At 45.6% G+C, this 27,128-nt stretch overlaps 1 protein-coding gene across 5 annotated transcripts in view; it reads right to left on the bottom strand.

Moving 5' to 3' along the window:
* Window positions 1–27,128, bottom strand: part of LOC143770329 (cell adhesion molecule CEACAM16-like) — a 101,356-nt gene that overhangs the window by 27,022 nt on the left and 47,206 nt on the right. For 4 of the 5 annotated variants that reach the window (XM_077259845.1, XM_077259849.1, XM_077259848.1 and 1 more), the window contains one exon: window positions 18,470–18,829. In XM_077259845.1, coding sequence (XP_077115960.1) covers window positions 18,470–18,829 — 360 coding nt within the window. Of the gene's footprint in view, window positions 1–18,469; window positions 18,830–20,225; window positions 20,292–27,128 lie in introns of those variants that run through there. The other variant, XM_077259846.1, reaches the window with a different exon arrangement.

The following is a 27,128-nucleotide window of genomic DNA, read 5'->3' as shown; positions in this document are numbered from 1 at the left end:
CCAACAACGAATTGGAAACTGAGAAACATAAGCAACTTAGAATCCACACAGACGAAAACAGAATTGCCACCCAACAGAAACACACCCATCAAGGTCTAACGTAACTCTTGTAACAGCCGGATTCCCATCTCCCAATCCTCTGCACCACTTCAGGAGCCAAACCACCCAACGCTGCCTCATTCGCAGCCCCAATCCAAAAAGAATGGGAAGCAAACCTAGAAGAGTCTAGACCAAGAGCCGATAATGCTTGCCGAAAAACCACAATAAACTGGTATCTAGATAGAAAAGACCCATCCTCGTGACACAACAAAGGCCCATTTCTATGCAGCTGAAAACTGTCGAAAACCCGCCAACAATGAAGTGGACACATGGCAGAACCTGGAACAGCACTCAAAACCACCTTTTTACCCTTCCCCACCTTGTCTATCTTAGACTGACATATCCAAAATTGCTGATGGCACCCAATAACCAACACATCCCTAGCCCAAAGCCCCCTTGCCTGCACGTAGTGGGGGACACGGTCTCCCCGACCCTCAAAGCACCAAAAAAGGCAAGGGAAAAAGCCGAACGAAAAAGGGCCACCTCGAAATTAGATACACAAATGTTATCCAAACGTGCGCTAAAAGTTCCAACACACCAAAAGAAACCAGGCGCCTGCCATCCCCCTGGTTTCCTGACCGTCTCAACCCCTTAACTGCTTGCTTCACCAAAAATGTCTTCGTCAAATCCCTAGCACCCTGAAGCCGAAAACCAAAGGCCAAAGCCGCTGTAATCCTATCCACCTTCGCCGCCGACCAACCTTCATCAGCCCCTCACCTCAACCATAACAACAAAGCACCCATTTGATCGTCACCAACATTAGTAGCCCCACATGACACCAACCAAGTCTCCCAAGAACACCATTCCGACCGATAAGCAGAATCAAAGGTTCTGCAGCCCGGATACCATGCTCCAAAGCTCCGATGGGCATTCCAGACCCAGCTCCTCCACCTCCGGAGCAAGCGACCGAAAACGCTCCCACTGAAAAAGAGACAAAGAGTCGGCAATGGCATTTTTAACTCCAGGCACATGAGATGCCATGACATAGGCATTAATGGACAAACAAGACAAAACCAACTGTCGAAGGACCCTAATAACCGGAGGCGAGGATGTCTTTAGACTGTTAATGGCACAGACAAACAGCCATATTGTCACAATTAAACCGGACTCGTTTGTTTTGAAAATCACCCTTTCACAGATGGACCGCAACCAAGATTGGAAAAATCTCCAGCAAAGTAATATTCTTCACTAACCCAGCTACAAACCATTTCTCCGGCCATCTAGCGGCACACCACCGGCCACCGAAAAAGGCCCCAAAACCAACACCGCCAGAAGCGTCAGTAAAAAGATCCAAATCCACATTTCCCACCGCCTCTTCCATTAACAATGAAAGACCATTGTAACATGCCAAAAAACGGTCCCAAACTTCCAAGTCAGCCTTGTGTTCACATGATAAACGAACAAAATGATGTGGGGCCTGAACCCCAGCTGCAGCACTAGCCAGCCTGTGCGAAAAAATCCTCCCAATTGGGATAATCCTACACACAAAATTCAGTTTCCCAAGAAGCGACTGAACTTCACGCAGTGGCAACTTCTTCAAGAGTCTCGCTCGAGCCACCTCACACCTCAAACCAATCACCTTTTCTTCAGGCAACCTGAACTCCCAGTTCACCGAATCAATAACAATGCCTAACAATGCCTTTCCCGGTGCCAATGGGACGCCGAATTGCTCAGCTATCCTAACAACCATTTTCAAAAGAACTTCACAACGCATAGACTGACCCTGCCCAATGCACAGGAAGTCATCCAAGTAATATATCACCGAATCTAAACCGGACACATCCCGCACCGCCCATTCGAGAAAAGAACTAAAGGCTTCAAAATATGAACGACAAACAAACAACCCATCGGCAAACATCTATCAACATAAAAACCCCCGTTCCAATAACAACCTAACAACCTCACGCTTTTGGGGGTGAACCGGTAACAAACAAAAAGCGGACTCAATATCAGTCTTAGCTAACAACTCGCCCCTGCCGCAACTACACACCCATCGAGCCGCCTCATCAAAAGATGTATAAACCACCGAACTAAGCTCTGGGTCTATCCCATCATTCACAGACCTCCCCCAAGGATAAGACAAATGCTGTATCAGCCTAAACTTGTTTGGTTCCTTCTTTGGAACCATGCCTAAAGGCGACACCTCCAAATCGTCCAATGGAAGAATAGGGAACGGACCGGCCATCCTACCTAAGGAAACTTCCTTGTTCAATTTTCCTGATACAACGTCCGCATGTAACTCTGCCGATCGAAGGTTTTTTAAAAACCTGAGGTATTGTAAAAGAGGGAGGAGGTATACGAAAACCATCATGGAAACCCGCCAACAGCAGCTCCGCTTTATCCCCTTCAGGGAATCTACTTAGATAGGGGACCATCGCATCCAGCCTCACTGGCGTCACCCCCTTTTGAATTACCCTCTGGCTTCCCTTTCTTCTTAAAACATCTGACGGCGCCATGGGAAGAACCATTGCAGTGCGAGCACAAGTGCTCGCCAAACTTACACTGGCCCTCATTGAACTGCCAGCATACGCCGTGTTTTTGACCTCCAGATTGTCCTGACTGACCCCTGGTACCTGAGAACTGCCTTGTGAAGCGGACTGGCTGGAAGTTACGGCCCCGCTTTGAAAGGAATGACCAAATTTAGTTGGAGCCATAACACGCAACCACAGACCTGGACACCACCGCAGATGCCAGATGCAGCACACAAGCAGCCCCTAACGGGACTCCAGTACTTCACATGGGAACATGTCCTCTACCTGTTTCTTTATTATGAGTAAGGTTTGATAAAGACCCAGCGGGTCGAAACGTTACCTTATACCACTGCGGTGAACTGTTTAATTTTGGTGTTTCGAAAATAAAAAAACACTTGCTTGGCAAAATTTTGAAGGAACTCTGAGTGTGACTGTTTATGCTTGGGACTGAACTGTTCATCATAATGGAGCCACGCTTGGCCCTCATAGTCTCTATGGGCCTCTCCTATTGAGTCCATGTAGCAAAACAAGGCGGAACAAATCTCGGGAGCCTTTTTGCCAATTACACTTGCCAGAATCGCGAATGCCTGAAGCCAATTCACGAATGTCTGAGGAATAAGACACCATCTCTGTTTTTCCTCATCCTCCTTCTTACTGTCCTCCTTCTTATTCTTATCCAAATTAAAGCCAAGCGAAAAAATCTCCACTTATTCATCCTTCCAGATCATCTCACGCACTTCCTTCTTCAAGTGAGCCCCCAACGGCCCCTCAAAACAAACATACACCTCACCACATGCCTTATCATCCAAGCAAATCCTGCCGTCTTTCTCCTTCTCAGTCTGCACGGACACCGATACTGGCTCAGCCGACCTGTCCCACGCCATACAACCGCTACCTGACAACCCAAGACCCAAGTCTGAAGGTCCCTTCCAAGCCGCTAAAGGAGACGGCCCAGACCTAACGCCCCTCAACCGTGTCAACAGCTTTCGAACATTAGACAATAGCTCCCCTACCCCTTCAATCCCCACATCAGACCGCACCCCAATTCCCTCACTCTGGCCTACAGACCCCACCGCCTGACTAACAACAACTGATGGAGACAGTGAATACTCCGGTAATGTATGAGACACAGACTCATGCTCACCAGGCTGCAGAGGAGCCGTGATCCCACCAGCCGCAGATGTCGTGGTCATCCAGCCGTCCCTCGACCCCGATCCGCTCCTTGAACCCTCCTGAAGCTGAGGTCCACCTCCCAAAGAATATCTCATCATCCCGGCCGAATCGGAAGTTGCCCACACTGAGCCATCAGCCGCGGATGCAGCCTGATATGGGGGAGCCCCGGACACAGGCCCACCATCCAAACCACTGCCTCGCAAACGATCCAGTCCCATCCTGGCCACAGGTGAAAGAAGAGGTCCAGAATCTACAGCTAGGTCCAACAGCCGCACCTAGGGTGCTGTCTGCCGCCGCATCAAAAGATCTCCCCCGGTGTCTGCTTCCGGCGGATGGGGCAAGCCGCCTGGCCGGGTCATCACTACGGTGGCCCACCGCGACATCACATGGGGCAACAGTTGAACTGGCACGCGCAGGCCCCACCCCTCCCGGAGCAAGGGAGGAGGCCTGGCAGCCGCTGCAGGCCCCAGTGCAGCTGGCGGATTCCTCTCAGACCGAGTCCTGCTTGGGTGTTTGTGGGCAGGCACTCGGTCCGAAGGGTCCCTGGAGGGGCTCCTGCACCACCGCTGGGATGTGTGAAGCAGGTCGAGGGATAAAAGCTCCAGAGGCCTGACCCTCCAGGACCGCCACTCTCCTGGACCGCTCCCTGGGGGACCCCCGCTGCCTCCACCCAGGATACTGGCCACCTGGGACTCTAATCAGCCAGGGGGCTGGTTTACAGCAGCCGCCCGCAGCCGTTCCAGCACCTGATCGATGGAGCTCATCTTCGTTGAGTAGGAATGTCCTGCTCCAATGCCTCCTGAGCAGGAAGTGACTAAGCCCCACCCCTAGAATCCCTATAAACCCCTTCCCATTCACATTTCTCCCACCCCTAATAACCCCACCCCCTTACCCTTCCTCCGAACCCCCTGTCATGCCGGCTTCTACGTACGACGCCTGTGGGGGAGGGTGGGGCGGCTCGCTCCAGCCTGTCCTGCATTAGGGCTCGCTCACAGAACTGTATTTTCTGTCAGAGTGCAATATGACAGAACATTGGATCGCACTCGGACCAATGTTAGTCTATAGGGCTGGGCACATGTCCAAGTTTTTCCTTGGACCTAGTCAGTCCAAGGAAAAGCATGCATGTCGAGATTACTCTGATATTCGGCAGATCTTACACAGCCATGCAAGTCAATGAGTCCATGGAAACCATCGGACTGTGCTCGGATAACTTATTATATACAGTGGAGAAAAAAAGTATTTAGTCAGCCACCAGTTGTGCAAGATCTCCCACTTAAAAAGATGAGAGAGGCCTGTAATTGACATCATAGGTAGACCACAACTATGAGAGTCAAAATGAGAAAACAAATCCAGAAAATCACCTTGTCTGATTTGGCAAGATTTATTTTGCAAAATATGGTGGAGAATAAGTATTTGGTCACCTAAAAACATGCAAGATTTCTGGCTCTCACAGACCTGTAACTTCTTCTTTAAGAGGCTCCTCTGTCCTCCACTCATTACCTGTAGCAATGGCACCTGTTTGAACTTGTTATCAGTATAAAAGACACCTGTCCACAACCTCAAACAGTCACATTCCAAACTCCACTATGGTGAAGACCAAAGAGCTGTCGAAAGACACCAGAAACAAAATTGTAGCCCTGTAGGACAACTTGCACAATTAGTGGCTGACGAATTACTTTTTTTCCACACTGTATGGAGTGGGTATGTGGGGGCTCACACTGTATATAGTGGACTATTAAAACAAGACCAGAGCACATGTTTAAACAAACAAGGGACAATTAAACACTAAGTAGTGTAAAAGGGCCCAAGGCCTACACAAGAGGCCACCCACTCCATACTGATAATAAGAATGAGGAGGACAAAGGAGTTTAATGGACAACCCCCATCTAGGTTCCAGCCCGGTGTCCTGAGTGCCCACTCCAACTGCAGTAAACACACCCTGCATAGCTTATTATTAAGCGACTGTTTGTCGCTCTACTACAGTTATTATATAGTGTGCCCCGCGGCTCTATACAACATTATCTGCTGTTGTTTGCAGACTAAATTACTATTTGGGCACCGTTCACCGGGGGGGACTCTGTTTCCACCTTCCGTCCTTATGCACTTTGCATGTATTTGGTATATGTTCCATATTTATAAAGTTTATGTGTATTTCCACATTTTTGTAGATTTAATATAGTGGACTATGTGGGGGCTCATATTGTAGAAAGGAGGCTATGTGGGGAATTATACTGTATATAGGGGCTATTTGGAGGCTTATACTGTATATAGGAGGCGATGTGGAGGATCATGCTGTATATAGGAGGCTATGTGGGGGCTTACACTGTATATAGGAGGCTATCTGAAGTCTCATGCTGTATATAGGAGTTTATGTGGGGGCTCACACTGTATATAGGCGGCTACTCATACTGTATATAGGAGGCTAAGTGAGAGCTCATACTGTATATAGAGTGGCTATGTGGGGGCTAATACTGTATACATGAAGCTATATGGGGGCTCATAATGTACTTAGCGGTCATGTGAAAGCTCACACTATATATAGAGAGGCTATTTGGGGTTTCACAATGTATATAAGAAGATATGTGGGGGCTCACACTTTATATAGGGGGCTATGTGTGGGCTCATACTGTTTATAGAAGGGCTATATTGGGGCTCACACTGTATACAGGGGGCTATGTAGGGGCGCATACTGTATATACAGAGGCTATATGGGGCTCACACTGTTTATAGAATGGCTATATTGAGGCTCATACTGTATACAGGGGGGTATTTGGGTGCTCATACTGTGTATACAGGGGTTATGTGGAGCTCTTAAGAGATATAGGGGCTGTGTGCAGGCTTATATGGCATATAGGGTGGCTGTGTGTCACCTCATATGGTATATAGAGGGATGTCAGTATACTTATTTCTGCTCAATATCAAGTGATACAATTAATATTAACATAAAATAATTATTAATATTTTACTATTGAGCAGAATTAATTTCAGCCTATTAGTTCGCCCTTCACAACAGTCTGGGTCTCTCATGTGGCCCCTCGGATAAATTAATTGTCCACCTCTGCTGTATATTACGGTGTATGAGGAGGCCAACCTACCTGAATTGAGTGTGGAAACTTTGGGACTGCTCAAATTAAAGACTTTACCTTTAAAGGGGGAGTTTGACAATATTACTGTCACTAACTGGATTGCTCAAGAGCCAGGTACAGACACTGGGTTCCCACACTTTGCAGTTAATGAGGAGTTATTGTATCGGGTGACTAAAATGAGGGGAGGAAAAATCATGGAGCAATTGTTGGTTCCAAGTCCCTATCAGCGGAGAGTTTTAGACATGACCCATTCACATGTTTTAGAGGTACATCTGGGTGCAGAGAAAACTCAGGAGAGAATAATGCAGAAAATATTGGCCTGGATGCTACCGGGAAATCCTAATTTACTGTAGGTCCTGCCCCATCTGCCAGATAACTGCTCCCGAATCTCATTTACGAACTGCCATAGTCTTACCTGTTATTGAGGTTCTGTTTGAGAGAATTGCCATGGATCTAGTAGGACCCCTAGTTAAGTCTGCACAGGGACATCAATCCATCCTGGTGGTCATGTATTATGCGACTCGCTACCCCGAGGCTGTACCACTAAGGAACTAATTTGCCAAAAGTATAGCTGGGATCTTGTACATATTTTTCTAGGAGGGGCCTACCAAAGGAGATATGGACAGACCAAGGTACACCCTTCATGAGTAAGGTGATGAAGGAGCTGTGTAAGGTCCTCCAGATTGCCCAGCTGCAAATATCCATCTACCATCCGCAAATGGACGGACTAGTGGAGCGCTTCAATAAGACCTTAAAGACAATGCTCAAGAAGGTCATTGAGAAGGATGGTCGAGACTGGGACTATTTGCTTCTGTTCTTGCTCTTCTCTATCAGGGAAGTTCCTCAAGCGTCCAACAGGTTTCTCTCCGTTTGAGCACCTGTATGGTTCAAGATCTGCGAGGGCTAAAGGATATAGCTAAAGGATATAGCTAAGGAAACCTGGGAAGCCGAGGTCACACCCCACCGAAGCATCATAGAGCACATCACCCAGATACATCCAGATGGTGAAAATGATGACTATTGTTAAGGCGCATCTCCTCCAGACACAGAAGGCACAGGCAAGGGTGTATAAATGATTAGCGAGGCTGAAGCAGTTCCAACCTGGAGATCGCATACCAGTGCTTATCCCCAAGGTCGAGAGCAAGTTCCTGGCCAAGAAGCAAGGTGGTGGTGCAGAAACTGAGCAAGGTCAATTGCATGGTCAAAGTAAGCCTCACCTTGTATACCACGTGAACTTGTTAAAGCAGTGGCGAGATTGAGAATTACTGGAAGCCCATTGCCTGGGAGATCTGTTATGATCCCAGTGGCTTAGGATCACAAATCTAACCAGCTAAGTCAGAGATAATAGGACGAGCTCTGGGGATGTGGTAACTGGACTGACCGCAAAACCTGATCCTAACCAAACACACTAAAGGTAGCCGTGGAACGTATCCTGAAATTCTAGACGTCTCTTCACGGCCTGAGAAACTGACTACCCCTAAAGAGAAAGTACAGACCTCACTTGCCTCAGAGAAATAACCCCAAAGATATAGAAGCCCTCACAAATAATAACGGTGAGTTAAGAGGAAAAGACAAACGCAGAGATGAAACAGATTAAGCAAATGAGGCCCGCTAACGCTAGATAGCAGAAAATAGCAAGGGATCTGTGCGGTCAGTAAAAAACCCTATGCAAAAATATCCACGCAGAGAATGCGAGAACCCCCACACCAACTAACGATGTGGGGGGAGCAACTCAGCACCCCAGAGCACCAGCAAGCAGGGAAATCACATATTAGCAAGCTGGACTAAACACATCATATACTAGGGCACATCTTGAACACAGATGAGCAAAAATAAGCAAACAAAACTTAGCTTCTCTTGGAGAGACTGATAACGGATGTAGACAAGAGCAATCAGAATAGCACTGAATACAACGACAGCAGGCATGAACTGAGTCCAAGTGAGCTTAAATAGAAAACCAGACCACAGATAACGAGACAGCTGATGCCAGTCACAAACCTGCAGAAAGACAGCACTCACACAGTACCACTTGTGACCACAAGAGGGAGCCCAGAAATAGAGTTCACAACAGTACCCCCCCCCTTGAGGAGGGGTCACTCCGGTAGATGTTTGGGACAAGCGGTGGACACTGCATCTGCACCCGGAGACAACACAGCCTTAAAGCTGAAAACAGGAGCTTACTGGATATAAGTTGTTCCAATAGGGCTCTATTGGCTAAAGATACTTATTCCCTACTCATCTCACAAATAGTAACTGAAGAAGGTCCATAGGACCGAAATGTTTTATTGTTAATACTACACAATAAACCTTACAGCATCCATACTCAAGTTGAGTGCCGGGTTTTGTTACACGAACCCTCATCAAGACCCCCAGGGCGATCAGGATGAGCCGCATGGAAGGCACGGACCAAATCGGCCGCATGAACATCAGAGGCGACAACCCAGGAATTATCCTCCTGACCATAGCCCTTCCACTTAACTAAATACTGAAGCCTCCGTCTGGAAACACGAGAATCCAAGATCTTCTCCACCATGTACTCCAATTCGCCCTCAACCAGCACCGGAGCAGGAGCCTCAACAGAAGGAACCACAGGCACCACATACCTCCGCAACAAAGACCTATGGAACACATTATGAATGGCAAACGATGCTGGGAGGTCCAATCGAAAAGACACCGGGTTAAGGATTTCCAAAATCTTATAAGGACCGATGAAGCGAGGCTTGAATCTAGGAGAGGAAACCTTCATAGGAACATACCGAGAAGACAGCCATACCAAATCCCCAACACGAAGTCGGGGACCAACACCGCGACGGCGGTTGGCAAAGCGCTGAGCCTTCTCCTGTGACAACTTCAAATTGTCCACCACATGGTTCCAAATCTGCTGCAACCTATCCACCACAGAATCCACCCCCGGACAGTCAGAAGGCTCAACCTGACCCGAGGAAAAACGAGGATGAAAACCAGAATTGCAGAAAAAAGGCGAAACCAAAGTAGCAGAACTAGCCTGATTATTAAGGGCAAACTCGGCCAATGGCAAAAAAGTCACCCAATCATCCTGATCAGCAGAAACAAAACATCTTAAATAAGTTTCCAACGTCTGATTAGTTCGCTCGGTTTGGCCATTCGTCTGAGGATGGAAGGCCGACGAAAAAGACAAATCAATGCCCATCTTAGCACAAAAAATCCGCCAAAATCTGGACACAAACTGGGATCCTCTGTCAGACACAATATTTTCAGGGATGCCGTGCAAGCGAACCACATTCTGAAAAAATAAAGGAACCAAATCGGAGGAGGAAGGCAACTTAGGCAAGGGCACCAAATGGACCATTTTGGAAAAACGATCACACACCACCCAGATGACAGACATTCTCTGGGATACTGGAAGATCTGAAATAAAATCCATGGAAATGTGCGTCCAAGGCCTCTTCGGGACAGGCAAAGGCAAAAGCAAACCGCTGGCACGAGAACAGCAAGGCTTAGCCCGAGCACAAATCCCACAGGACTGCACAAAGGAACGCACATCCCGCGACAAGGAAGGCCTCCAGAAGGACCTAGCCACCAAATCTCTGGTACCAAAAATCCCAGGATGACCTGCCAACACCGAAGAATGAACCTCGGAAATAACTCTGCTGGTCCATCTATCTGGGACAAACAGTCTCTCTGGTGGGCAACGGTCAGGTCTATCAGCCTGAAATTTCTGCAGCACTCGTCGCAAATCTGGGGAAATGGCAGACAAAATCACTCCCTCTTTGAGGATACCAGCCGGCTCTGAAACTCCTGGAGAGTCAGGCACAAAACTCCTAGAAAGGGCATCAGCCTTAACGTTCTTCGAACCAGGCAGGTACGAGACCACGAAATCGAAACGGGAGAAAAACAACGACCAACGAGCCTGTCTAGGATTCAGGCGCTTGGCAGACTTGAGATAAATCAGATTTTTGTGATCAGTCAAGACCACCACACGATGCCAAGCTCCCTTGAGCCAATGTCGCCACTCCTCAAATGCCCACTTCATAGCCAACAACTCCCGATTACCAACATCATAATTCCGCTCGGCAGGCGAAAACTTTCTTGAAAAGAAGGCACAAGGCTTCATCACAGAGCCATCAGAGCTTCTCTGCGACAAAACAGCCCCTGCTCCAATCTCAGAAGCATCCACCTCGACCTGGAAAGGAAGAGAGATATCAGGCTGACATAAGACTGGAGCTGAAGAAAACTGGCGCTTCAGCTCCCGAAAGGCTTCCACTGCCGCAGGAGACCAATTAGTCACATCAGAACCCTTCTTGGTCAAATCCGTCAAGGGTTTAACCACGCCAGAAAAATTAGCAATGAAGCGACGGTAAAAATTAGCAAAACCCAAGAACTTCTGAAGACTCTTAACAGATGTAGGCTGAGTCCAGTCATGAATAGCCTGGACCTTGACTGGGTCCATCTCAATAGTAGAAGGAGAAAAAATAAAACCCAAAAAGGAAACCTTCTGTACTCCGAAGAGACATTTTGAGCCCTTCACAAATAAGGCATTAGCACGCAGGACCTGAAATACCATCCTGACCTGCTTCACATGGGACTCCCAGTCCTCAGAAAAGACCAAAATGTCATCCAGATACACAATCATAAATTTATCCAGATATTCTCGGAAGATGTCATGCATGAAGGACTGGAACCCAGAAGGAGCATTAGAGAGTCCAAAACGCATCACCAAGTACTCAAAATGGCCTTCGGGCGTATTAAATGCTGTTTTCCATTCATCCCCCTGCTTAATACGCACAGGGTTATACGCACCACGAAGATCTATCTTGGTGAACCAACTGGACCCCTTAATCCGAGCAAACAGATCAGATAATAATGGCAAAGGATACTGAAATTTGACCGTGATTTTATTTAGAAGACGATAATCTATACAAGGTCTCAGAGAACCATCCTTCTTGGCCACAAAAAAGAATCCTGCACCAAGAGGGGAGGAGGACGGGTGAATATGTCCCTTCTCTAAAGACTCCTTTATATAACTCCGCATTGCGGCATGTTCTGGTACAGACAAATTAAAAAGTCGTCCCTTAGGGAACTTACTACCAGGAATCAAATTTATAGCACAATCACAATCCCTGTGAGGAGGCAGGGCACCGGATCTGGGCTCATCAAATACATCCTGGTAGTCCGACAAAAACTCAGGGACCTCAGAAGGAGTGGAAGAAGCAATTGACACCAAAGGAGCATCGCCATGAATCCCCTGGCAACCCCAACTTGACACAGACATAGCTTTCCAATCCAGAACTGGATTATGGGCCTGCAGCCATGGCAGACCCAAAACGACCACATCATGCAGATTATGCAGCACAAGAAAGCGAATCACCTCCTGATGTACAGGAGTCATGCACATGGTCACTTGAGTCCAATACTGAGGCTTATTCTCAGCCAATGTGTAGCATCAATACCCCTCAGTGGAATAGGGAATTCCAAAAGCTCCAGGACAAAACCACAGCGCCTGGCAAACGACAAATCCATCAGGTTCAGGGCAGCACCTGAATCCACAAAAGCCATAACCGAGTAGGATGACAAAGAACAAATTAAAGTAACAGACAAAATGAATTTAGGCTGTATAGTACCAACGGTGACAGATTTAGCGATTTTTTTTACGCGCTTAGAGCATGCTGAGATAACATGAGTTGAATCACCACAGTAAAAGCACAACCCATTTTGACGTCTATGATTTTGCCGCTCAATTCTGGTCAGAATTCGGTCACATTGCATAGACTCAGGTCTCTGTTCAGAAAACACCGCCAGATGGTGCGCAGATTTGCGCTCCCGCAAACGCCGATCCATCTGAATGGCCAAAGCCATTGAGTCATTCAGACTTGCAGGCGTGGGGAACCCCACCATAACATTCTTAATGGCTTCAGACAGACCTTCTCTGAAATTTGCAGCCAGGACACACTCATTCCATTGAGTAAGCACCGACCATTTCCGAAATTTTTGACAATATACCTCAGCTTCATCCTGGCCCTGAGAGAGAGCTAGCAAGGCCTTTTCTGCCTGGTTCTCAAGATTAGGTTCCTCATAAAGCAATCCAAGCGCCAGAAAAAACGCATCCACATTCAGCAATGCAGGATCTCCCGGCGCCAGGGAGAAAGCCCAATCTTGAGGGTCGCCACGTAACAGGGAGATAACAATTCTAACTTGCTGAGCGGAATCACCAGAGGAACGAGGTCTCAAAGAAAGAAATAATTTACAATTATTCTTAAAATTCAGAAACCTAGATCTATCTCCAGAAAACAACTCAGGAATAGGTACTTTTGGCTCAGACATAGGACTGTGAACAACAAAATCCTGAATGCTTTGCACCCTTGCAGCAAGATGATCCACACTAGAAGTCAGACTCTGAATATCCATGTCTGCAGCTGAACTCAAAGCCACCCAGAAATTAAGGGGATGAGAGAAGCTGGACAGACTGCAGCAAAGGGAGAGGAAAAAAATAAAAAATTGTACTCAGGACTTCTCTTATCCCACTTTTGCGATGCATTAAACACTTTTCAGGCCTGCTGTACTGTTATGATCCCAGTGGCTTAGGATCACAAATCTAACCAGCTAAGTCAGAGATAATAGGACGAGCTCTGGGGATGTGGTAACTGGACTGACCGCAAAACCTGATCCTAACCAAACACACTAAAGGTAGCCGTGGAACGTATCCTGAAATCCTAGACGTCTCTTCACGGCCTGAGAAACTGACTACCCCTAAAGAGAAAGTACAGACCTCACTTGCCTCAGAGAAATAACCCCAAAGATATAGAAGCCCCCACAAATAATAACGGTGAGTTAAGAGGAAAAGACAAACTCAGAGATGAAACAGATTAAGCAAATGAGGCCCGCTAACGCTAGATAGCAGAAAATAGCAAGGGATCTGTGCGGTCAGTAAAAAACCCTATGCAAAAATATCCACGCAGAGAATGCGAGAACCCCCACACCAACTAACGATATGGGGGGAGCAACTCAGCACCCCAGAGCACCAGCAAGCAGGGAAATCACATATTAGCAAGCTGGACTAAACACATCATATACTAGGACACATCTTGAACACAGATGAGCAAAAATAAGCAATCAAAACTTAGCTTCTCTTGGAGAGACTGATAACGGATGTAGACAGGAGCAATCAGAATAGCACTGAATACAACGACAGCAGGCATGAACTGAGAGTCCAAGTGAGCTTAAATAGAAAACCAGACCACAGATAACAAGACAGCTGATGCCAGTCACAAACCTGCAGAAAGACAGCACTCACACAGTACCACTTGTGACCACAAGAGGGAGTCCAGAAATAGAGTTCACAACAGAGCTCGTCCCGAAGCTAAAGTGGAGGATATCACGATTGTGGGGACTCTAATGCCAGCCCAAAAGCAACAGTGTTGAGAATTGCTGCAGCGGAACCGTGACCCATTCTTGGAGTTGCCAGGGTGTAAGCAGATGATGGAGCATGATGTCCTGACAGAGCCGCATATAAGGTAGAACCTTAAGCCATATAGGATTGTTGATGCCCTCCTTGAGACAATCTCAAACAAGGTGAAAAGAATGCTAGACCTCAGTGTGACAGAGGAGTAAAAAAGTGGATGGTCAAGTCCCAAGAAAGTTCTCACGCTCACAGTGCCATCAGAAAGGTCCTAGGAGTTTACAGCCAATGAGCTCAGTTTAACTCACTGACATCAGCCGAGGTGCATGTGAAAAGTTGTTCCGCCACTCTTGCTGATGTCAGTGAGTAGGCTGTGAACTTCCAGAACCTTTATGATGGCATAACGAGCGTGAAAACTTTCTCATGCTCACGGTGATGTCAGTGAGGTGACAGGAATTCACCACGAGACACTGAGCTGAGCAAGCACGCATAGCTCAGTGTCTCTCCTGGATGGTAGGCTGTATTGTCACATCTTGCCACAATGCAGCCTGCCATCTAGATGTAGCAGAGCTAAACTCGTCGTGGGGCAGACAGGGGAGGAATATTGCTGTTTATTATTTTAATTCTGTTACAGGGGACATTGGCTTCAGTGGACTGGGTGATGATGTGAGTATGGTTTAATTTAGATTCAATGAAATAGTCTGAGTCATTTTTTCAATTAAAGGACTTTATTCTGGGTGTGTTTTTTTTACTCAATATCACTATGGGGTTAGTAATGTTGGCATCTTATAGATGCTTCTCCTTTACTAACCTCTGAGCATATCACCTGACAATACAAAGGTGACATCAACCCCCCCAACTATCATCCCACTTGCACCACACCAGGGCAAGTGGGAAGAGCTGGGCAAAGTGTTAAAAGTGGCGCATCTAATAGATGCTCCATTGTTGGGAGGCTATGGGCTGCTATTTTTAGGATGGGGGGCAATATCCGTGGCCCCTTACCAGCCTGAGAATACAAGCCACCAGCTGTCAGCTTTAGCTTTGCTGGTTGTCAAAAATGTTGAGGATGACCCTAGGTCATTTTTTTTAAATTATTATTTATTTAAAAAATTAAAAAACACAGCACGGGGATGCTTCTATTCTTGATAACCAGCCTTGCTATTACTAACAGCTGAGGGCTGCAGCCCGCAGCTATCAGTTTTGCCTGGCTTGTTATCAAAAATACAGTACAACCCAAGTCTTTTTTATTTATTTATTTATTTATAGCACAGTTGATGAGTCAAAGGATGAACTTTTTCCTGGCGTCTGCCCCTAATTTTAGCTGTTTTGGCAGCTTTTTGCCCCCCCCCGAAGGTGTTGTCTATGAACTTAGTTTTGCCTCTCATTGAATTCAATAGTGTTCAGCTGTGTTCGGCAAACATCAGGAAGTTTGGCGAACAAAGCTGAACCAAACCTTAAAAAGTACGCTCATCTCTGTTAATAACTACAGTTTGGTTGCATTAACAACTAAGCTGTGTGGCTGTACTAATAACTATGTTGTATGACTATGTTAATAACTACACTGTATGGCTGTATAATCTACACTGTATGACTGTACTAATCGCTACACTGTATGGTTGTATTAATAACTACACTGCATGGTTGTTTTAATAACTACACTGTACTAATAGCTACACTGCTTGTATTAATAACTACACTGTATGGCAGTATTAATACCTACACTGTATGGCTGTATTAATAACTAAACTGTATGATTGTAATAATAACTACACTGTTTGGCTGTATTAATAGCTGCACTGTATGGCTGTATTAATAGCTGCACTGTATGGCTATATTAATACCTACACTGTATTACTGTATTAATGACTACAATGTATGACTGTATTAATATTTGTATTTTCACTAGTATAATAGAAGTAGACACTTATTCCTGACTGAGAAGATAAGGTTACTCCTGCCCGTTACTACCTTATAAGAAACTAGATGGGGGCCCGATGCTATCGCATAGGGAGGGCGGTAATGTCACGATTGGGGGCAGGCTTTGCAGCGTTGAGAATCTGACCCCCATGTGCTCACCCACATATCCACTCTCTCTTTCCCCATGTGCTGACTTTTCCCATCTGTGCTCTCTTCTTTGATCTGTTTACCCCATGTGCTATCCCTCCTGTCTCTCTCCTTCCTGTGCTGTGTTCTCCCCTCATGTTGTCATGTCGGACGCTGTTCAGACCAGGTCGTCCGACAGACAGCGGTAATTCCGCTTTTGACCACTATTTACTCATTGGCGTCTGCTAGATTTTGTCTAGCTGTTCAGGGGTTAATTTACCTGATCCTCGGATTGGAAGCTGGGCCATTCCCATGGCCATTAAATAGTTCTCCTGATCATTGGGCATCGCCGATTATAGCTTCTGTCTTGCGTTGTTATCTCGATCTGGAGTGGAGAGCTGGTGGTTGGAGATTCGTTGCTGGTGGTGTCTATTCCTTCGTCTTATTTAGTCCTTCCTATATTTGTGTTTATTTTGCCCTGCACATTTATAGTGTATTCCTGAGTGTCTGCGGCGTGGTGTATATTTTCCTTTATCCTTGTCTGTGCTAACTGTGGGTATTTAAGTATTACCTCTTCACTGGGTGGTGGGTGAAGGTTTCAGCCTAGGGCTGAGCTCAGGAGTTAGGGTGAGGTTCGAGGCCTGAACATGCACGCCATCAGTGTAAACTTCAGGTAGAGGGTCAGTCAGGATTTCCCTAGTCTTAGGGAAATTGCAGGGGCCCGGGTTATTAGCTCTCGCTCACCTAGTCTCTCCCTGACACATGTGCTGTCCCGTTTGCGCTGTCTCCCCCCTGTGCTCTGTCTCTCACCCCTGTGCGCTTTCTCTCTCCCCATCTGCTCTCCTCCCCATCAGGAGACGAAGCAAAAGACAATACTGACATTACAGCAGGAGATCGCAGAGGATACATTTTGTGAGGTAAAATATTGTTTAAAAACAAATGCAAATTGCCTCTTCAGAGAAAAAGAGGACTTAAACTCTATAGCGCCACCTATTGGAAGTAGTGATCGAGTGAACGAGTCGGGCAATATGACTTACTGTAGGATAAGAGCCAAATCAGTATCTCAATTCGCAGACATGGTGTTTTGGGCTGTTGGCCCTCGACAGTACGAAGCATGAGAACTGATTTGGCTAGGTGAGAGGCTCTGGACTGGGGTCTAAGGGGTAATGTTTCTCCTTATGGAGAGTGACATACCAGCTCTGGCTTGTCAAGGTAAGGAGGCTTATTAGTCAGTGAAATATTTTACCTCACAAAATGAATCCTCTATGATCCCCTGCTGTAATGTCAGTATTGTCTTTTGCTTCCTCCCCTGCCCAGGAGCTGCGGTATGCTCAATACATGGTCAGACACAGACAGTTTTTAAAATGAACTTTAGTTCGTGGGAAAACTCATTTAATGTGACGGCTAGTGTGTGTGTGTGTGTGTGTGAGTGTGTGTGGTATGTACGGTGTATACAGCGTCTGTGTGTGTGTGTGTGGTGCGTACGGCATATACAATGTGTGTGCTTGTGTGTATGTGTGGTGCGTACGGCATATACAGTGTGTGTGTGTGTGTGTGTGTGTGGTGCGACGGTGTTCCTCTGGTGGTAACGCACAAGAGGCTGGTACCACCAGCAGTTTCCATATTGAGACACTCATCACTTGGGTGTCCCAATATGGCGGTCGGTGAACTTCCGCTGCTTGGAATTCTGGGATCCGGACACATCTGTCCAGGATGTGAAGACATTACAAGGTAAGTATATATTAAGACTAGATTTCTTTGTTCCCCATGTTTTGCCTTTTGGTCGTTCCATATTCAGGGTAATGAGGAGAAGCACGAGAAAATAAGGTAAAACTTGCCGCAGTGGACACTGCGTCACGTCCAAGTCTAAAAGGCTGTAAATATCTGCAATGCTGATGGTAACAGCAGATATCAGAAATCATGGGAGTACTCCGTAATGGCGCATAATTACACTGGCAATGGTATATCCAAGTCGCAGCCATTAGGATCAGGTTCATCAGCTCCAGCGAGTGCAGAAGACATTGATAATGACCATAGTGTTCACATCCACAGCCAATCAGAATCCAATATTCATTCCTCCGGAGCAGGTTAGGAAATAGAAGCTGACGTCTGATTGGCTGTGATGGGCAATTAGGACACTTTTGCGTGAAACAGTTCTCATACATGAGACGCAGTGTGAACATGTAACAGACGGAGAGGGAGGAACAGAAAATGATACTCACCATAGACGGTCAGGTTCACATTTAACTCCAGTGCTGATGTCAGCGCCAGTGCAGCCACTATATAATTCCCCCCATCTGTGACACAAAGATCTTTTATGTGTAATGATCCGTTATTGATAACCGAGATCCGATCATTGTGCAGAAGTCCGGGAACTAATATGGGAGGACTATTACCAGGAACATATGTCAGGATCTGATTCTGATGAGTTTTATCTGCTCCTTTATACCAGGCGACAAGCTCGAGTTTGGCATTAATCCCAGTAATACTCAGGGTGATAGATCCACTAGTAACCGGATACTGAGGGATCAACCGGATACTGATCTGTCCACTGGTCACATCCATCGTGATGACGAGGAGAACTGAAAGAGAAAAATTAATCAGTTTCTTTGTATCCTTTACGTCAACTCAAAACTTTATATTAAATCATCATTGACTTTGCAATGTACACGGGAAGCATCCACCAGACATATCCCCCGAGAGAGAAGCCCCTGACGTAGACCACTGTATGTCACACAGCTCTGATTACACACAAAGTATTCTGAATATTACATTTTTTTCCATTGTAGGTCTTAGAATGCTGAGCTCTGTATAACTCGCCCCACACCTCTGATAGGCAACTTTCTGTGCGCAGCGTTTATTGATGGAAAGCTACTAATCAATGGCGGAGTTACATAGAGTAGGACTATTAGTTTTATTCTGCACCGGTTTCCTTACACTTTTCTTCTTATCTATAGCCTTTTTTATCATCCTCCTTGAGCCTGCAAGTACTTTCTCTTTTGTGCAGATTTGTGTGCTACTTACTTTCCCTCTCCTGCTATCTCTAACACTGAAAGGAGGGAGGAGGAGAGAAGATGGCAGAAGGCTCTGATGGATTTATAACATTTTTCAAAAAATATTCAACAAAATATAGGACTAATAAAAGCAAAAACAGCAAAATAATAGAAAAAACTTCTGTAAGGAAGTAAATGAACAATATGTGAATGTTTACATAACTTTTATGGTTAGAGTAGAATTGTTTTCACAAAAGCAGAAATATTCTGCGACCGCCATAACATCATCTAATAAGCCCAACAGCTAAGAGAACAGTTTCCTCTCAGAGGAGGAATGAAGATACTGATAATTATGACGGAAGGAAGTGCTGATACAAACGCTTGCCTATTCCTCAACTTCTCTTAACTTCCCCTTATTGAGACATGTTCAGATGAGACTATTATAGTCCCATGTCCTGGTCGCGGAAAAAAAATGGAAAGCACATGGATCAATGTTATTGAATGGGGTTAATCAGATGAGAGTTTTTTTCACATGAATCAAGAGTGAAATAAAATCACAACATTCAATAGTCTCTTCCATTTCTCTAGCAGAGCACAAAAAACAGATTTCATACAGATATACAGTATATAGTAATTATTAATATAGGAAACATTACTCTCTCTTGTACATTTTTTTTTACTGTTGCTGCACAAAATCAGATGCAATTCCCAGTCCAAAAATTCAGTCCATACTGATTGATACTTTCTGCTTTCCTCTCATTCCAACACACTGTAAAGGACTGGCTGACAATTACCATGTATGTTGTAATAGTAAGATATTGCACCCAGTGGACATAGATCTCTAACATTACGTTATCACTAGTGTATTGCCCTCTAGATATGATGCTTAATTATTTATAGTAAAGGTATGTAGCTAGTGCCAGAACAGTCACTTACTAATTATCATTGTATAAAGACTGTAACTTTTTATCTATAAGGATCTTACCTGATATTAAGAACCCCCTCATTGTTTTGTGTCTGCCCTGTGGATCTATCATAGAATAAGGAAGTTTTCTTGAGAAGCAAATCCTTGTACTGATTTGAGACTGATTAAGCAATGAGAAAACAAAACGTTTTTAACCTCTTAAATGTCATGCCTGCCAAATTACCACAGTGGTAGAAGTCTGAATCTTTTAGATTTCGAGAGGGATTTTCGGAGATATTTAGGACACTTTATCCTGTATATGCGACTATAGCCGGCCATAGCTATCTGTGACCTGTCCGGCCACTGACCTCTGCTCCTGATAAATATCCTGTCAGTCAGGGAATCAGAACCAGAGACAGCTTGGATGAGACCTGAACCACAATACTGGGTCAGGGGGTTACTTGAATATATAACCTATAGATTGCACTGATAATAACAGCCATGCATTGTCAGTGCCATGTTCCTAGGTAGAAGAAGGACCTGTGATGATGATGACAGGTCTACAGGTCGTTCTGTAAGAAAAAAGCGTGTGCACAAACTGCTAGGATGGTGCTAAGGTAGGCTCCCACACCTTAATATAATAGTGAAAAAAGACCTAGCACTCAACTTGATGCTTTAGTGATGTATTTATTGTAGTACCCAACAAACGTTTCGGTCCGTCATATGGACCTTCATCAGTAACGTACTATATTGAGAAATGCATCAGGAGACAAAATAGTCCCGGGGTACATGTGGCGCCTTAGGTGAGCGATAAACCTGTATGGAGACTGTGGAGGATGTCAAGAGAAGCGCCGTCATCAGACGCGGTATCCACCGCTAGAGACTAGAAAAGATACAGGGTTAAGAATCTCCGAGATCCTATAAGGACCGATGAACCGAGGCTTGAACTTAGGAGAAGAGACCTTCATAGGGACAAAACGAGAAGACAACCACACCAAATCCCCAACAAGAAGTCGGGGACCCACGCGGCGACGGCGATTAGCAAACTGCTGAGTCTTCTCCTGAGATAACTTCAAATTGTCCACCACCTGATTCCAAATCTGATGTAGCCTGTCCACCACCACATCCACTCCAGGACAATCCGAAGACTCCACCTGATCAGAGGAAAAACGAGGATGAAACCCCGAATTACAAAAAAAAGGAGAGACCAACGTGGCAGAACTAGCCCGATTATTAAGAGCAAATTCGGCCAGTGGCAAAAAAGCAACCCAGTCATCTTGATCAGCAGAAACAAAACACCTCAAATAAGTTTCCAAGGTCTGATTAGTTCGCTCTGTCTGGCCATTCGTCTGAGGATGGAATGCAGACGAGAAAGACAAATCAATGCCCATCTTGGCACAAAACGTCCGCCAAAATCTAGACACAAACTGGGATCCCCTGTCAGAAACGATATTCTCCGGAATCCCATGCAAACGAACCACGTTCTGAAAAAATAAAGGGACCAACTCAGAGGAGGAGGGCAACTTAGGCAAGGGCACCAAATGAACCATCTTGGAAAAGCGGTCACACACAACCCAGATAACGGACATTTTCTGTGAAACCGGGAGATCAGAAATAAAATCCATGGAAATGTGCGTCCAAGGCCTCTTCGGGATGGGCAAGGATAACAATAACCCACTGGCTCGAGAACAGCAAGGCTTAGCTCGAGCACACACTTCACAAGACTGCACAAATGTACGCACATCCCTAGACAAGGAAGGCCACCAAAAAGACCTGGCCACCAAGTCTCTAGTACCAAAAATTCCAGGATGACCAGCCAACACAGAAGAATGGACCTCGGAGATGACTCTACTGGTCCAATCATCCGGAACAAACAGTCTTTCTGGTGGACAACGATCCGGTTTATCCACCTGAAACTCCTGCAATGCACGTCGCAAGTCTGGGGATACGGCGGACAATATTACCCCATCCCTAAGGATACCAGTAGGCCCAGAGTCTCCAGGAGAGTCAGGCACAAAACTCCTGGAAAGAGCATCTGCCTTCACATTCTTTGAACCTGGCAGGTACGAAACCACTCATCACCTTGTTTTATCCGCACCAGATTATACGCACCGCGAAGATCTATCTTAGTGAACCACCTAGCCCCCTTAATGCGAGCAAACAAGTCAGTCAATAATGGCAATGGATACTGATATTTGACTGTAATCTTATTCAGAAGGCGATAATCTATACAAGGCCTCAGGGAACCATCTTTTTTTGCCACGAAAAAAAAACCTGCTCCCAGAGGGGACGAAGATGGACGAATATGTCCCTTTTCCAAGGACTCCTTAATATAATTCCGCATAGCAGTATGCTCTGGCAGTGACAGATTAAATAAACGACCCTTAGGGAACTTACTGCCAGGAATCAATTCTATAGCACAGTCACAATCTCTATGAGGAGGGAGCGATTTGAGCTTAGGCTCCTCAAAAACATCCCTATAGTCAGACAAAAACTCAGGGATCTCAGAAGGAGTAGATGAAGCGATAGAAATCGGAGGTGCATCATCATGAACCCCCTGACATCCCCAGCTTAACACAGACATTGTTTTCCAGTCCAGGACAGGATTATGAGTTTGTAACCATGGCAGACCCAGCACTAGTACATCATGTAAATTATACAGTACAAGGAAGCGAATCACCTCCTGATGAACGGGAGTCATGCGCATGGTCACTTGTGTCCAATACTGCGGTTTATTCATAGCCAATGGTGTAGAGTCAATTCCCTTCAGAGGAATAGGAACTTCCAGAGGCTCCAGACTAAAACCGCAGCGTTTAGCAAATGACCAATCCATAAGACTCAGGGCAGCGCCCGAATCCACATAGGCATCGACGGAAATGGATGACAGTGAACAAATCAGAGTTACAGACAAAATGAACTTAGGCTGCAGAGTACCAATGGCAAAAGATTTATCAAGCTTTTTTGTGCGTTTAGAGCATGCTGATATAACATGAGCTGAATCACCACAATAAAAACACAATCCATTTTTCCGCCTATAATTTTGCCGTTCACTTCTGGACTGAATTCTATCACATTGCATAGTCTCAGGTGCCTGTTCAGAAGACACCGCCAACTGGTGCACGGGTTTGCGCTCCCGTAAACGCCGATCAATCTGAATGGCCATAGCCATAGACTCATTCAGACCTGTAGGCGTAGGGAACCCCACCATAATATCCTTAATGGCCTCAGAAAGACCATTTCTGAAGTTTGCAGCCAGGGCGCACTCATTCCACTGAGTAAGCACCGACCATTTCCGAAATTTTTGACAATATATTTCCGCTTCATCATGCCCCTGAGAGAGGGCTAACAAAGCCTTTTCAGCCTGAATCTCCAGGTTGGGTTCCTCATAGAGCAATCCCAATGCCAGAAAAAATGCATCCACACTGAGCAATGCAGGATCCCCTGGTGCCAATGCAAATGCCCAATTCTGAGGGTCGCCCCGCAGGAAAGATATTACAATCCTGACCTGTTGAGCAGGGTCTCCAGAGGAGCGAGATTTTAAAGAAAGAAACAATTTACAATTGTTCCTGAAATTCAGGAAGGTAGATCTATCTCCAGAGAAGAACTCTGGAATAGGAATTCTAGGTTCAGACATGGGAGTGTGAACAACAAAATCCTGTAGGTTTTGAACTTTTGCCGCGAGATTACTCAGGCTGGAAGCCAAACTCTGGACATCCATGTTAAACAGCTAAGATCAAAGCCATTCAAGGGTTAAGAGGAGGTAAGAAGCAGCTAGACAGCAATTAAGGGCTAGGCAGCAAAACTCTGAAGGGAAAAAAAAAAAAAATTTCCCTTAAACACTTCTTTTTCTCCTGCTTCAGCCCAAACAATTAACACTTTGTGGGCCAGCTATACTGTCATGAATCCCCAATGGCTAGGGATAGCACAGGACAAGCAAAGTACAAATAAATAACGGACGAGCTCTAGGGTGATGGAACCTGGGCTGACCGCTGCCCTACGCCTGACAAACGCAACTAGAGATAGCCAGGGAGCGTGCCTACGTTGGTTCTAGATGCCACGCACCAGCCTAAGAGCTAACTAGTACTGCAGAGAAAATAAAGACCTAGCTTGCCTCCAGAGGAATGGACCCCAAAGATATAGTTGCCCCCCACATGTATTGACGGTGAAATGAGAGGAAGGCACACACATAGAGATGATATATATAGCTTTAGCAAATTGAGGCCCGCTGTAAACTAGAAAGCAGAACGATACAAAAGGGGTCTGAGCGGTCAGCAAAAAACCCTAATCAAAAAACCATCCTGAGATTACAAGAACCCATGTGCCAACTCATGGCACATGGGGAGAACCTCAGTCCACTAGAGCTACCAGCTAGCATAGAGACATAATAAGCAAGCTGGACAAAAAACCAAACAACTGAAAATCAGCACTTAGCTTATCCTGAAAGATCTGGGAGCAGGTAGGCAGGAACCAAACAGAGCACATCTGAATACATTGATAGCCGGCAAGGGAATGACAGAAAGGCCAGGTAAAATAGGAAACACCCAGCCTCTGATGGACAGGTGGAAACCAAAGGCCGCAACCCACCAAAGTCACCCAGTACCAGCAGTAACCACCAGAGGGAGCCCACAAACAGAATCCACAACAGTTCTGCCAGCCGGAGTGTGTGGCACAGAACTGTGGACCTAACAAATGCAGAATAGAAAATCCAAATGGTATCATTGGTGGATAATATATTTTCAGTGCTCTGCAGAAATGTGACTGACAGGAAAGAAATGTAAGGAACAGTAACTGTGATAGACTGGAGTTTATGAGCATACAATAAGGATTTTTCCAGTTTCATTAAACCCCTGTCCACTGGCTGCAGTTTGGTTAAAGCATAGCTTGTTTGGGTTTTTTTACTCACCCTTCCCTGGTCCAGTGTCATCAGTGCTGCAGACAATAACGAGTATCAGGAGTGGCAGTGGAGACTGGACCTAGAGATGGTGAGTAAAGCAGTTTGTTTGTACGGCAAACTGCAGTCAAGGAACAGGGGTCTATCACATCATTCTGAAGTAGACTCTTAGTGACATGTTTATAAGTTTGAGAAAGTGGCTGAACAGAAAAGAAGTGTGATGCTAGTCACCGCTCACAGACCAGCCGTGAGGAAGGATAGTCAAATGTTCTGGGGTCAGATACCAAGAGAGACAAAAGGAAAAGACAAAGGCAAAGTCAGGACATGGTCCAAGGTCAGAATACCAGGAAAATAGCAGATCAGAGCAATGGAGCTGAGCAAACTGAACCAAGGGTTCTAACGGTTCAAACGGTCAGAATGAGGTCCAAAGTCAAGGAGCAACAGATCAATAAACATAGCACAGAAATACCAGGCAAACAGAACCACCCAGCAAATGCTTCTATTAGCAGACATATGGGGCTGAGAGCTCAGCTAAGTAGCAAGATCATTATTTAGAAACAGGTAGCACCTGCAAGAAGTTTAGCACCTCCCAGTCTCGTATTGGATGGCTGAGCTGTCAATCAAAATACCAACAGCTCAGTGCTCGCCTGCACTAGAGTGGACGATTGAGCTTTGTATCAAAATACTGACAGCTCAGCATGCCCCTGCACCGAAATGGATGACTGAACTGTCAATCACTGTGCCCATGACACAATGAGGGGAGGAATCATGACAGGAAGAAGTCATAAAGGAGCTATAAACAGCATGGGAGTAAGAGTGGAGCCTGGTGGTCCCACCTTACTCTTTCACTCTGTCTTCAATATATCACATGGAGTCCAGTCAGGGACGAATGGGAAAAGGAAAACTGCTGCTGACAGAGTAGGAAGATGTTTTAGGGATTGAGTATTACTGCCAGTGGGGAAGAGGTGAGAAGAGGACAGTGTTGCAGGTGAAGGAAGAGAGGACAATAATACTACCATTGAGGGAGGAAAAAGCTTAACTTGGGATGTGACACAGTAGTCAGCAGAAGACGCGCCAAAGGCCAGATTTGTAAGCATTGGAATACTGGAGGGAGTGAGCGAGGAATACAGCAGGGACCTCCAACAGCAGAACACGTGACGTGCTAGGTGAGTATATTTCAGACTTGCTTTATTCTGTTCGGAGGTGCTGGTCAGTTGTTTGTAGTATACCATTGAAGGCAGTGACTGCCTCCATTTTTGGCTTAGCATATTCCATCAACATAAAGCTGTTTTTAATTAGTGTTCAATCCTATTTTCCCTAAAAAAAAATTGTAGGTTTTTACCCTGAGAGAGACATGTTTGATAAATATTAGATTTAGATCTTACCAGGGAAAGGTAAGTCTTGTCGCAGCTTTTGGAGTCACATGAATTGGCCAATTTGTGCTCTAAATACCTTCATTTTATATGTTTATTAGTGATGAGCGAGTGTACTCGTTGCTTGGGTGGTCTCCGAGTATTTGTTAGTGTTCGGAGATTTAGTTTTCATCGCGGCAGCTGAATGTTTTACAGCTACTAGCCAGGCTGAGTACATGTGGGGGTTGCCTGATTGCTAGGGAATCCCCACATGTAATCAAGCAGGCTAGTAGCTGTAAATCATTCAGCTGCCGCGATGAAAACTAAATCTCCGAGCAGTCATAAATACTCGGAGGACACCCGAGCCTGCTCGGGAAAACCCGAGCAACGAGTATACTCGCTCATCACTAATGTTTATTCTATATAGCAGTAATGCATTTTGAATTTCATATATTCAGTGCTTCCATACATCTTATTGTGTACAGAGTACTGCTGTATTCTTTTCCTTGTACATCATTCATCTCAGTCACAGCATGATGATGTAACCTCTGACAGCGACACCATCAGCTTGAATCAGTGTTCTGCTCAGTCCGCCTTCTCTGTCACCATTACATTTAATGTTTTACATGGCAACTACATCAGGACATATTTATCTATTTAGTCTCCTAATCTTTAGCACTCTTGGGGCTAAGAAATAAATTTCTCCAGAACAATTTATTTCACTTGATTGATTTGAACAGA

The sequence above is a fragment of the Ranitomeya variabilis genome, chromosome 4 (assembly GCF_051348905.1).
Source record: "Ranitomeya variabilis isolate aRanVar5 chromosome 4, aRanVar5.hap1, whole genome shotgun sequence".
Classification (NCBI taxonomy): domain Eukaryota; kingdom Metazoa; phylum Chordata; class Amphibia; order Anura; family Dendrobatidae; genus Ranitomeya; species Ranitomeya variabilis.
This window is presented reverse-complemented; position numbering and strand designations above follow the sequence as displayed.